At 29.8% G+C, this 14,383-nt stretch overlaps 1 protein-coding gene across 1 annotated transcript; it reads left to right on the top strand.

Moving 5' to 3' along the window:
* Nucleotides 1-12,025: 12,025 nt before the first annotated feature.
* LOC109340095 (MATH domain and coiled-coil domain-containing protein At3g58270-like) lies at nt 12,026-13,970 on the top strand (the record flags this gene model as incomplete). The annotated part of the gene is made up of 3 exons (XM_019577669.1): nt 12,026-12,141; nt 12,324-12,478; nt 12,975-13,970. Coding segments are annotated over 3 exons (1,089 nt in total), but the record flags the coding sequence as incomplete, so codon positions are not given.
* Between the last annotated feature and the right edge of the window lie 413 nt (nt 13,971-14,383).

Here is a 14,383-nt window from a genome sequence, read left to right as displayed (position 1 = left end):
TCATTAGTTATCCCTTCAATTAATGGTTAGGATGAGGAGTAAGTGGAAAAAACTTACTCTTGAAGTATTGAAGTAAGTCTTCACAACATAATTAGTGTCCTAAATTCCTTAATTATAGGAAAAGGAACATTTAGAAATTATCAACTTTTCTTCTAATTAATATTAAAAATAATTATTTTTATGAAATAAATTAAATATCAAGAGATCTCTTTATTAATTCTAATATCATAGTTCACTCTATTAATAATAATATTAAATTTATGATATTAAAATTTATAAAAATATTTAAATGAGAATGTTTTAAAATCTATTTTAATAATTAATATTAAAAATTATTATTTTTAAGAAATAAATTTAATGTCTATCATTTTTATGTATAATAACAAAAGATGTCCTTATTAATTGTAATATTATAACACATTCTTTCAATTAACAATAATTAGTATGTTAGTATTTGTTGTGGGTGATAATTAACTCATTCACTCCACCCCTAACAATCAAACCACATTGTAACTTATTTTTTATTGTTTTAAGTTTGCTATGTGTGAGGCTCGAACTCACAACTTCATTCACTTCATTCCTTAAACTCTTTCACACCTTAACCATCATATCATCATACGTCTCTCAAACATCGTTATTATTGCTCCAAATTCTTTATTTCGTTATTAATGACCTAAATTCCTTGATTACAGGAGCATAAGAGAACTATCTACATTTCTTCTAATTAATATTAAAAAAATTTATTTTTATAAAATAAATTCATTATCTATCATTTTATGTGAAGACAATTTTCAATAAATTTCCATATTAATTATAATATCGTAGTTTATTCTTTCTGTAAGTAATAAGATTGGTTTTTTACTATTTATGTTTTAAAAATGATTAAATGATATTAATTGATAACGTTTTAAGATCTATTTAAATGTATAATTATAACATATTTCATTTATGTATTTAAAATAATTTCCAAAATTTCATAACAACTTTAATACATAATTTAAAAGTAGAAACTAAATCATAATTAATGCATGTTTATAACGAATGATTTACGTTATATTACATTATAATTTATCATAACTTTTATTTCTAATATGTTTTGATTTATGTTGGTAACTGATTCTTTCTGTTTTGTAACTGATTCACAAATTTATATTCTATTTCTGTAACTTATAAAAAATTCAAACTATTCTATTTCTTCATGAGTTTTGAATCATATGCTATATTATTTATGATATTCAAACAAAATGAAATATAAATGAAATTAATTATTATTGAACTATTTATTAATTATAATTCTACAAATTTATCTACAATTAGCATTTCCTAAAATTTAGAAATCATAAATAATTTAAACAAAATATAAATCAAATCAATTGATTATCACAATCTAAATTTATTAGTTATAATTCTGCAAATTTATGTTCATAATGAGTATTGCTTAAAATTTGGAAATTGTAAGTAAATTTGTAATAACTGTTATTTCTAATATGTTTTGATTTATGTTGGTAACTGATTCTTTCTGTTTTGTAACTGATTCGCAAATTTATATTTTATTTCTATAACTTAAAAAAATTCAAACTTGGAAGATGTTAATCCGTTTTCCTCCTTGTCCAACGACCAAGAGAATAATTCGGTTTCAACTTTAATGCCTAATTTTAAGGTGACTCAAAATAATAATTTATTAGCATTAAATTGGGAGATATTAATTCGTTTTCCTTGACCAACGACCAAGAGAATAATTTAGTTTCAACTTTAATGCCTAATTTTAAGGTGACTCACAAAATAAAAAATCTAGGCAACCAAAAAAATGTTAACAAAGAGGATATTATTAGCATTAATTGCAAATCATAAGTAAATTTATAATAATTGTTATTTCTCATATATTTTGATTTATGTTTTTAACTGATTCTTTCTGTTTTGTAACTGATTCACAAATTTATATTCTATTTCTGTAACTTATAAAAAATTCAAACTATTCTATTTCTTCATGAGTTTTGAATCATATGGTATATTATTTATGATATTCAAACAAAATGAAATTAATTATCATTGAACTATTTATTAATTATAATTCTAAAAATTTATCTACATAATTAGCATTGCCTAAAATTTAGAAATAATAAATAATTTAAACAAAATATAAATCAATTCAATTGATTATCACAATCTAAATTTATTAGTTATAATTCTGCAAATTTATGTTCATAATGAGTATTGTTTAAAATTTGAAAATCATGAGTAAATTAAAAAAATATAAATCAAATAAAAATGAAGACATTATTCTTCTTCATATATATGAATGCTAAAAATTAAGAAACAAATAACAAAGATATTATATTGTGTTGTTGACAATTCAAACAATACAAACTTCTAAGCAAGCAATTAAATAAGGTAATGAGATTTAAGTAAAATTCCCAAGAGAACAAATATTGAGCCAAGATGAGTGTATTAAACAACATATATAATAAGAATCATCGAATAGAGAAAATAAAATACAACACTCATAAGTGATTGATTAACTAATGATGAAGCAAAAAATAAAGGTACCAATAACTAAACATGATTTTTACCTTATTTTAGATAATGATACACTCTATGTGTTTCTGAGAAAATTAACTTGTAGAGATGTTTCACTGGAGAAGCAAACTATAAATAAAGGAGAAAATGATAACAATGAGATAAAATGAGGAGATAAATATATTATTAACAAAAATAAATAGACAAATAAATGTAATATTGTAAGTGAATGTATGTATAATACAATGGAAAGAGAAAGAAAAAGGATGATAAAGAAGAGATAGAATGAAATGAATCTGGAGAAAAAGATTGTTGAGAGAAAAAAAATGTTGGAAGAGAGAGACATAGACCTTAATGACAATTCAAAATGGAATTTAAGATGTATCCATAAAAATGCAATAATTGTTAATAAAGGATAAATATAGTGTGAGATGCTACACATGATTACCATAGAACCATTCAGGAGGAGAAAAATGAAGGAGAGGATGGCATGTGGCAATTGATGAGGTGGCGTGAAGGAGTAGATACCATATGGCAATTGATGAGGTGGTGAGAGTTTATTTTGTTAAATAGTAAATAGATATATATATATATATAAATAAATTAGTAACACATATCTATACTTCTATACTATATATAAAGCCAAAACATGGTGTAACCACCACCATGGCATAATTTATATATTCCTATTTTGCCCTTCAAAATTTTAATTTAAAAAAAAAATCATATAATCCTATATAACCACCTCAAATATATTAACTATAAGTTGCATATCTATACTACTTAATAAAGGAAAAACCTAACCTAACTTTCATGAAGTTATTTTGGGTTTTCCTATTTTATATTTTATAACTTCTAATTTTATTGTATAAGTTATACTTTCATCTTTATATATATTTTGTAACTTCTAATTTTATTTTATAACTTCTAATTTCATCTTTATAACTTCTAATTTCATCTTTATATATTCTTATATTAATAAACATTTATTTCTTATTTTATAACTTTCTAATTTTATTTTATAACTTCTAATTTCATCTTTATATATACTTATACCAATAAACATTTATTTCATATTTTATAACTTCTAATTTTATTTTTACTAGCGTGTTGACAGACACTACCGTGCCTGTCAAACCGCTTTCCTATTGTTTGTAATGTGTATTCTACATATTAAGTTGTATTATATATTGTAATTTGCAGTTGAATATATATTCGTTTGAGGTAATTGTTCAATCTTAAAGAAATGATGCATATACAATTGTGTTCATCAAGAATAGAGTTTTGATTTCTTCACTTAATTTTATTTTCTAGCGTGTTGATAGGTACTACCGGGTCTGTCAACCCAATTTCATATCGTTTGTATTGTGTATTCTATATATCAAATTATGGTATATGTTAGTTTCAAACTTAGTATCACAAAAATTGGAAGATATGTTCCAAATCATCAAGACACCATAAAAGTAGCACATATATATCTATATCTATACTATATATAAAGTCAAAACAAGATGTAATTTCCACCATGATGTAATTTTCACTTTCTATTTTGCCCTTCACATTATTTAATTTTTACAAAAAAATCATATAATCCTAATTAATCACCATCAAAACATTAATTAATCACATATCTCACCTTAAACTATACATTATCATAAACACACAAAAACTATAATATAAAGTACACTGAATACAACAAATATATTCTAATTATAAAAAATAAAATATATAAAATTCGAATATATAATATCATGCAATATTGACCGGTAGGCATAAAGTGCATGCACACACTAGTATATATATAAATTTAGTAAGTAGTAATATATATAACAAATTTGTAACATGTATAACACTATAACCCATACAAGATTGGTTGAAGAATTCAAATAATAGGAAAACATTATTCTCTACTATTTATTTTCGGTTTGAATGGTTTCTAAATTTCCAAAATCGTGAATCAAACTTCAACAGTTTCTTGAAAATAAAACCAGGCAAAACTTTGAAACCAATTCAAACTATGTCTTTTGATTTGGTTTGGTCCCATTGATTTCACGATTTAAACATTAGTCTCAAAATAAACAAAGGACCAAAATCAGGTGGACTTAATGTAGTAAACTTGAGAAAAAAAAGGGATTAATTTCTTGAAATCATCCATATAAGAACCAAAAGTTCATTTAAACTAGTATTTTTATATTGAATGTAATATCTATGCATAGTCAGTGTTAAGATTCACATATAATCAGTGTTAAGATTTATATACAGTCAATATATCATTCATATTCATTGGTATTACTTCTTTGAAGAGTCAATGATAATTAAATATGACTGATAAATAATCCAATAATGATATATAAAACTCTTACACTAAATGTCCTACATTTTCTCCCTTTTATATTATATTATTTCCAAAATTATTTTCCAAATCATCAATATCTTAGTTATACCTAGGGGGAGCAGGATCCGACCATACCTGCTCACCCGACTTGGCCCGATCGTGATTTGAACCGGATTAGGGTCGGGTTTCATTGGGTCTAAGGGTTAGGTTCATGTTTAAAAATTAGATTCAGTCAATATTTAGGGCCGAGTAGGGGACAAACATGATTCGGCTCGAACCTGTCCCATGATTACTCACTCATAATGTTTGTATGTATTTTTATTTAATTATGTACAGAGTAATGATATTTCTTTAGTAAAAAATATCATTGATTGTCTAATTTTTTAATCATATATACATGATTAACAATATTCATACATATATCATTTTATATGTCAAATTATATATCCATAATAATAATAATATTAGAAGACTATCTAAAAGGAGTATGCATTATACTTAATCGGGTCTAGGGTCAGATCCGACTTCAAAGCCTATCCGATCAACATTTAGGGTCGGATTAGCTTCGGTCTAGAGTCAAGTCCAAAATTAAAAAGTGACTCGATCAACATTTAAGGTCAATTAAGGATCAAACGTTATCCATCCAACCTATATACACCCGTAGCGATACCCTCTTAACTTATTCAACAATCTAATTATCATCCTACTTTACCGTTTACTAGGATTTATCTTACACATCAACCACAATATTTTATTCACCTTTCTAGTTGAACATTTCACTCAGCATTCCCAAAATTAAATTCCCCAATAATAATAACAATAATAACACTCTGTATTCCTAAATAAAATTAGCAACTAGAATACCATGTCTAATAGATTGCCTTGAGTGCAAAGTTTCCTTCATCTTACCAAGCAAAAGTCATAAACCCAATTAAGTTGACTTTCTTCATTCTCTCTCTTCTATTTCAGCTTCTTGGATTAAATCACTACTCTCATTTGGAATAGCTTCACCAATCATCTTGGATCTGCAATCTTGCTCCAACGTTTTCACTTTCCAAATCTCATTGCTTTCCCTACTTGAGAGTTTCTTTCCAGGTTCTAAATCACATTTCATATCATGCACTATTATTATTATTATTCTTTGAAAATGATATTTTTCCCATCATGTTTTTGTTAGTGTGTATATCAGAAGTACTAGTCGAGAACATATAAGTATTGGAATGGAGAATAAAGAAATGGTGATGGGTATTGCTTTGGAGAAATTCACATGGAAGATTGAAGATTTCTCCAAAGTTAGCACTAAGGGACTCTTCAAGGCTTTCAAACTTTGTGGTTATAGATGGTAATAATTCACTGAAATTTTCTACCTTAATATGCTAACCTGTCTAAGTATATGATGTTTCATGTGTCGTTTTTTATTATAAATAAACTATGCTTTAGCCCATTCCTTGGAGAAATTCTAATACACCATATACCCTTGAAAGGCTAAGATTTAATATTTAATATTCTAATCAACCACTTGTATGATTTTAAAATATATGAGAAAGGTCCTTTTTTGTTTTTGCAGGAAGATTGTTTTATATCCTATGGGTGAGAATGGGAAGCATTTCTCCTTGCAGGTGATGATTAATGATTATCTTCGAGCTTATGGATGGACAATATATGTATATTTTAGGGTTACTCTTCTTAATCAGTCTGAAACCAACAACTCAATAGTCAAGGGTAACTATCTTATTCCTCAACTTGTTTACTATTTGTTACTTTTTGGATGATGCTATTTTCTGCTTGAAAATAATTATGAGGGTTTTTACTAACTATCTTAGTCAAGGGTAATATTTAAGAGGGAGAAATAAGGTCATGTTATGGTGCTTGAATGAATTTCTTTTTTAATTTATTTAAATCAATCTCAACACTTGGGCACATAGAATGACACTAAAATGTGGGACAAGAAAAGTGGTCTTATCTTTACTAATCTAAAAGAAGAAGAAAAGTTAATATTAGAAAACTAATAACTTTTATTATTAATTTATTAATACATTATGGTCGACTTTATTCTTTTGTGCTTTGAAGCTAAAACCTTAATTATAAAAGTTTTTTTAAATTAATTGAAAGTGAACTTTTATTCGGAAATACGGTTTTTGTTGTACTATCAAGATTATCTCCTCACTTTATGGGTAAAGAATTAATCCCTTTGACGATGTATGATTATTCCTCCCAATAACTGTCACTATTAGGAATTGAACCTTTATCATTTTGAACATTGAATCAATAGTTGGACCGATTGACTCAGTTGACATTACAAATTATAATAATCATAATACTAGTTAAGATATGTAATAAATTTATACTTTAAATTTAAAAATATTATCATACATAATTAAATAACTAACAAAGAAGATTTCACAACTATAAAATGTAATAAATAAGTTAAAAATATCGTCAAACAATATATGCATCATGTTTTAATTGTAACAAAAGCGAACAATAAGTTTAAAATTTAATTAACCAACAAAAATTTTGCTATATAAGTTAACAAATGGCAATTATAATGACGGAGAGGTTAAAAACATTTGATTTTTTATCTCAAAATCATATTGCTTTGATTGTTTTAAAAAAACATATTTTTTATTGACTCGGTCCAATCAGTCAAACCATCTGAGTCATAGGTTTTAGACTTAAATCGGTCGAGTCGAACCGAGTCAATAAAAAATCCCATGTTGGTTTCAAATGACAAAGGAAGGTTTCAAAAAAAGAATAAATATTCAAAGGTTCCTTTAAATATGCATAATCCTATTCTTGCATCTTTAAAGTCAAAAGGTGGTAGGAAGACAAAGAGGAAGATTCTAAAAGGGAAGGAAAAAATGTGCTCATTATTGGTTTGTTCGATGGGACAAAAAATGCACCAAAATTACTGCATTGTAATAATGAGAAACATGTTGTGGTTTCTAACTCTTTGCATATTGAACATGAAGAGGTCAGAAGTGAAGATAAAAATGCACTGAAAATGTGGGAATTGAGCAAATGCTTGGGCGTTTCTTTCGAAGGGGAGGATAGGGTAATGATCAAGAGAATTGAAGGCTTGGAGGAAAGGGATATGATTGGTTTTACCAATTCTAACCAAGGGGAAAGGCAAGGTAATTAATGAATTGTCTTTCTTTAAATGTGAGGGGGTTGGGGAGCAGTGTAAAGAAAAGAGGTGTTAAGGAGTTAATAAAAAATAATGATGTAAATTTTATTGGTCTTCAAGAAACAAAGTTGGAAGACTGTGATGTGAATTTTTGTGTTAGTCTTTGGGGAAATAATGAATGTGATTGGGACTTTAATCATTCGGTTGGAAGATCTGGAGGTATTCTAAGTATATGGGGCAGTAATAAGTTCCAAAAAATAAATTCTTACTCTGGTAATGGTTTTCTGGCTACTGTTGGAAATTGGCTAGATGGTCAAGTAACTTGTTGTTTGGTCAATGTTTATTCTCCTTGTTTGTTAATCCAAAAAAATTAACTTGGGGATGATCTCTTGCATTTGAAGATTAGTATGGGAGATATCATCCTCAGGCAAAGGAAGGTGGTGAAGGGGCCAATTTCATTCCGGTTCAACAATTGTTGGCTTAAGCATCATAGCTTTGCAGGTTTGGTTTCTAATTATTGGAATGAAAACTCTGTTTCTGGGAGGAAGGCTTTCATTGTGAAGGAGAAATTAAAAGCTTTGAAGTAAAAAATAAAGGTGTGGAATAAGGATTATTTTGGGTGTCTTGATTCAAAATTGGGGCAACTTTCGTTTGCTATTCAGGAGCTGGATATAATTCGAAAGAATTCAGCTTTGAATCATGAACAACTTGCCTATTTCAAAAATCTTATGGTTGATTGGTGGGAAACCGCAAAAATGGAGGATAATTTGTTGAGACAAAAATCTAGATGCAAATGGTTGAAAGAGGGGGATGCAAATACTAGCTATTTCCATGCATGTATTAATAATAGAAGGTGAAGGAATCAACTTAGGGGCATCTGGATTAATGATGTTTGGCATGAGGAGGACTCAGCTATGCGAAGGGAGATTACTAATTACTTCCAAAACTTGTTTTCTTCTAGCTCCATGGTTAAGTCGAAATTGATTGGTGTTGATTTTCCAACTCTAGTGATAATCAAAGATCTTCTTTGGATACTGTGTTTGTGGAGGAGGAAATTAGATTGGCGGTGTGGAGTTGTGTCGGTTACAAGAGCCTGGGGCCAAATGGTTTTAATTTCAGATTCTTCCAAGAATTTTGGGAGGTGGTGAAAAAAGACATTATCCTATTTATTCAAGAATTTCATGCTAATGGTAAACTACCAAAAGGTTTGAACTCTTCTTTTATTGCTCTGATTCCGAAATTGAAGAATCCAATCAGAATACAAGATTACAGGCCGATTTCTCTAGTTGGATCTTTGTAAAAAATTCTTGCAAAGATTCTAGCAGCTAGACTTAAATGTGTAATGGGTTCATTAATATCTCATTCTCAATCAGCGTTTATTAAAGATAGATATATTCTAGATGCTCCTGTGATAATTAATGAAGTTATCCACTCCGCGAATAAGGATAGGGATGGTTGCTTTTTTGTTTGAAGTTGATTTTGAGAAAGCTTATGACTCAATGGATTGGAATTTTCTGGACTTTATGCTTACCCGCTTTGGGTTCTCGGTTAAATGGAGGAATTGGATAAATGCTTGCATTTCCTCGACCTTTATGTTTGTGTTGATTAATGGTAGTCCAGTGGGCCATTTTTCTGTTTCCAAAGGTATTAGACATGGTGACCCAATGGCGCCGTTTTTGTTCCTCATGGTGGCGGAAGGTTTTGCAGGGTTGTTTAGAAAGGAAAGGTCTATTGGTTCTCTAGAAGGATACAAGATTGGTGATGATGGTGTTGAAGTTTGTGATCTACAATTTATCGATGATACTATTATTGTGTGCAAACCTTCTCATAAAAATCTTTTTTGCTTGAAAACAATTCTTAGATGCTTTGAGTTAGCTTCGGGTTTGAAGGTGAACTCCAACAAGAGTTCTCTTTTTGGTTTAAGGTTGTCTGATTCGACTATCTCGGCGGCGGCAAACTTCTTACTTTGTAAGATTGGCTCCCTTCCTTTCACTTATTTGGGCATTCCCGTCGGGGCAAATCTGAGGAGGATTTCTACTTGGCAGTGCATGTTTGACGTTGTTTCTAAGAGGCTCGCTTCATGGAAATGCAAACATATATCCTTTGGAGGTAGACTAATCCTTCTGAATTCTGTTTTAGCTAACATTCCTACTTATATGTTATCTCTTTATAAAGCTCCCAAGAAGGTATTAACCAAACTTGTTAGCATGTAACACAACTTTCTGTGGGGGAATAAGAAAGGTGGTAAAGGTATCGCTTGGGTGGCTTGGGATGTGGTTTGCAAACCTAAGGACCTTGGTGTTCTAGGGGTGAAGGATCTTCTATGTTTTAATAATGCGCTGTTGGGGAAATGAAGATGGCGTAGGCTTCAAAATATGGAGGCTTTTTGGGTGAAGGTTATTAATTCAAAATATTGTTCTGATTCGTTTCTTCAAAGGAATGACTTGGCTTCGAGATGGTGGAAGGACCTTCAAAAAGTGGGTTCCACTAATGAGGTCACAGGTGGGTGGTTTGATGAAAATATTTGGAAGGAAATTGGGACTGGTCTTCAAACTCTTTTCTAGCATGATATTTGGATGGGTAATTAGAGTCTCAAGATGGTTTTTCCTAGATTATTTCGTCTTGCTATAAATCAACAAGCTTGGGTGGGGGATAATGGCTGGTGGAGAGATGATGTCTGGCATTGGGAAATTCAGTGGCGGAGAAGTTTGTTTGGTAGAGAGGAATCTATGGCTCATAATTTATATGATTTGATTCATCATCATTCTTGTAAAAGGGATACTCTGGATATATGGAGATGGGGACTTGACATCTCAGGTAACTATGTGGTTAAAACTTCCTACTTGGCTCAATTGGACCATCACCATTTACCTATAGATAAAGAGTTAAAAATTTGTTGGATTAACTGTGTGCCCTCAAATATTTGTTGCTTGGTGTGGAAACTCATAAAAAGAAGAATATCAATTAAGGATGAATTATTTAAAAGGAATGTTATTGTGAGGGTGGATGATTTTGTCTGCACTTTTTGTCATAATCATATCGAATCTATTGATCACCTATTTATATCTTGTGACTTTGTTTCAAGTATTTGGAGAGGTTTTGATTCTTGGTTACAAATCCCTATAATAAATCCTTCTTCAACTCTAGACTCCTTCAAACTTTATGAGTCCCTTCGCTGTGGAAGATGTGTAAAACTGTGGAGAATGCTTTGGTTTGCGGTGGTTTGGTCTGTGTGGCTTATGAGAAACGAAGTGATTTTTTTGGACAAGACTCCAAGTTATGTGCATCTATTTGATCTAATTCAAACTAGATCTTGGATTTGGTTCACTTCTTTTGTTTTCATTAATGCTTTATCTTTTGCAAATTGGTGTATGAATCCAAAAATTTGTATGCCCTACAAAGTTGACTGTTTGATCTCTTTTGTATTGGATGGGCACCCCTTGTGCTCGTTTTAATACAATTTTCCTTTATAAAAAAATAGAAGAGAAATATGTATATATTGACAATGTAAGAGTTTTTACACTGTTATTGCATCGTTCATCATTCATTTTCAACTATCATTGACTTTAAAACAAAATCTAAATGAATGAAAGATTATGCACTGACTGTGTATACATTTTTACACTGTCAGTCCATATATTTAATATTCTTAATAAAAATTGAGTGATAATGATATTATTCTAGATCTTTTTTCCAAATCCAATTTATATCTACTTAATAATTATTGACCAAGTAGGTTTATCTTTAAAATCAACAATGACAAATAGTATTTGTTTATGACTTAGGTGTATTAGGTAATGTGATTAAAAAAATGGTGATATTTCGCAATTCTAACTCTAGCTGATTTAAATTTTGCAGAGACCCAAGAGAAGTTTAATGGAGGAAATAAATTTTGGGATTCTCCATCATTCATTCCCCTCAATGAATTATGTGACCCTAGTCAAGGTTATCTTGTAAATGATACATGCATCATTGAAGCTCAAATTGCAACCTCTAAGGACATTGCATTTAACATTTTGGACAATGTAAAACTCAAAGAACCAGAATATCAGCAAGGACCAAGTATTAATTTTGAGACATTCACATGGAAAATTAAAGATTTCTCAAAACGAAACACCATGAGTCTACAATCCAAGGAGTTTCAAATCCAAGGTTGTAAATGGTATGTGCAAATGAATTCATGGTCCACTTTAGATAGTTATATGCTTAACAGAAATGGTAACAATATAAGTATGAAATTTTATTGTCCTTAATTTTGAAGTTCCTATATTTACCATTTACAAGTTGTATAAGTTGGTATATATAGTTTCATTAATTATGGTGTTTGTCATAATCATGAGACAGGAGGATCGATTTGTATCCATTAAGGAAGGATGTTAACCATTTTTCATTATATTTGATGATTGCTGATTCTTTTCGAGCCTATCTATGGGACAGAACCACACATTTCAAGTTGACTCTCATTAATCAAGTTGATGGCAACAAGTCAGTTGTAAAGGGTACATATATCCCTCTTCATTGTTCTCTCCTCTTTATTGTTTTTGTTGTATGTTGGATGTTGACGGTCTAGCACAACCTTTACATTTTATTCGGGTGAAGGTTTTGTTAGGAAGACTGGTAGAAGTCTTAGGTGATTTGGACATGTGTGAAGTAGACTGATAGAAGATCTTGTAAGGAGAGTAAATCAAATTGAAATTAATCCAATTCCTAGAGGAAGAGGGACATCAAGAAAAAATCATAGTGGAAATGATAAAGAAAAACTTAGAGCTCGATGTTTTGTCATAATTTATGATAGAGCATTATAACGTTGTTTGATCTATGTAGTCGATCTTACTTAGTGAGATAAAGGCTTGGTTGTTTGTTGTTGTATTAGTTATAACATGATAATTGACTAGCCTTGTGCACCAAACTTAGGTGCTTATGTTTATAGAGTAATCACTCCTTATTTTTGTGTGATGTGCAATGCTAATCCCTGATGTTTGCATACATTTCTAGAGAGTCAGCAGATATTCAATGGAAGATATCGCAGCTGCGGATGGCCATTCTTGAATCTCAATGACTTCTTAGACTCTCAACAAGGGTATCTTGTGAACGATACATGCATAATTGAAGCTTATATTTGTGTCTCTCATGTTGCACTTAACACTAATATTCAAAATGAAAACTTGAAAAATATTGTTGCAACCAATGGCTCTACATCAGGTAAACAAGAAATAGAATCATCAGATGAAAGTGAGAGACATAGTTCCACAACTTGCGAGTCTAGTCAAAGGGGAAACAATGTTCAAGGTTCAGATTTTACACTAAGAGACATCTTAGATTTTGAGAAATTACGAGAAGAAGAAAAAACTTATGTTCCTTTATTAGTGAAAGTTTGCACACTTCACCCTTCCTTGATTAGGAGCCAGAATAAAAAACCTGATTTGTCCAAAGTATGGGCATTTATATCTTTAGGCAAAGTTCTACTTTTTCTCAACACAACTAAGGCAAGAGATATGAATGAAGATGCATGCAATCAACTACGCATTTTGTGGGATGATCTTAATAAGTTATCTTCTGGATTTGACTTGACTTGGTTGGAGCCTCATATTCACAATGCCTTGGGTGTGAAGGTTCAATTGGAAGGATCATCAAAAATGAAAACTCTACAGAACAGTGTGGTTGCCATGGATATTAAAAAGGAGAGGTTGATTAAAGAGTTGACTGCTACAGAAGCTGAGTTTAAGGTGGCAAGCAAAAAATTGATAGAAGCAAGAAAAGGTTTTACTGAGATGGATTTTAATGTTGCATTAGATTATGCTATGTTTAAATAACTTTCATGTAAGGTAGATTATATTTGGTGAGGTTTGTTTAGATTCTTCTTCCCTACAAATTATGGGAGAAATGTTTTGTCTGTTTGTTTGTATGATACTTTAACTTTGGTAAATGTTTTGTGCATATAATGTTTTGTTTGCACCACTTTGTAAACATTAAAATCTTGCACAATGGTTTATTTGTTTACTAGTGGGATACCTGTACATTCACACATGTAATAATATATTTTGCATAAATTTAATTAAAAAGTATTAGGATAATTTATTAATAAAAATGTTATTGATTTACTCTATAAAAGATTATTTATATGTATTTTATTGTTGATGTATAATTGTTAATGAATAATATGATTTTTGAACATGTTATAAGATATTTCTTATAGTTTTTGGATATGATCTTTGCTTCAAAGACATGATTTATCATTTTAGTGACAACCAATCTTGTATCATTATATAATTTTTCATACTGAACTAAATTCTTCAATAGCACAATTGGAGTCTCAACTTTCAACTTCATCTTAATGGGAAATAATAGAAGTTCTAAGTGAGTTTAAAAATTTAGGAGTTAATATGTTGAATGTTTCGCTTTCA

The sequence above is a fragment of the Lupinus angustifolius genome, unplaced genomic scaffold, assembly GCF_001865875.1.
Source record: "Lupinus angustifolius cultivar Tanjil unplaced genomic scaffold, LupAngTanjil_v1.0 Scaffold_134_46, whole genome shotgun sequence".
NCBI classification, from domain to species: Eukaryota; Viridiplantae; Streptophyta; class Magnoliopsida; order Fabales; family Fabaceae; genus Lupinus; species Lupinus angustifolius.
Note: the sequence above shows the minus strand (reverse complement) of the source record. Positions and strands in the feature narration are given on the sequence as shown.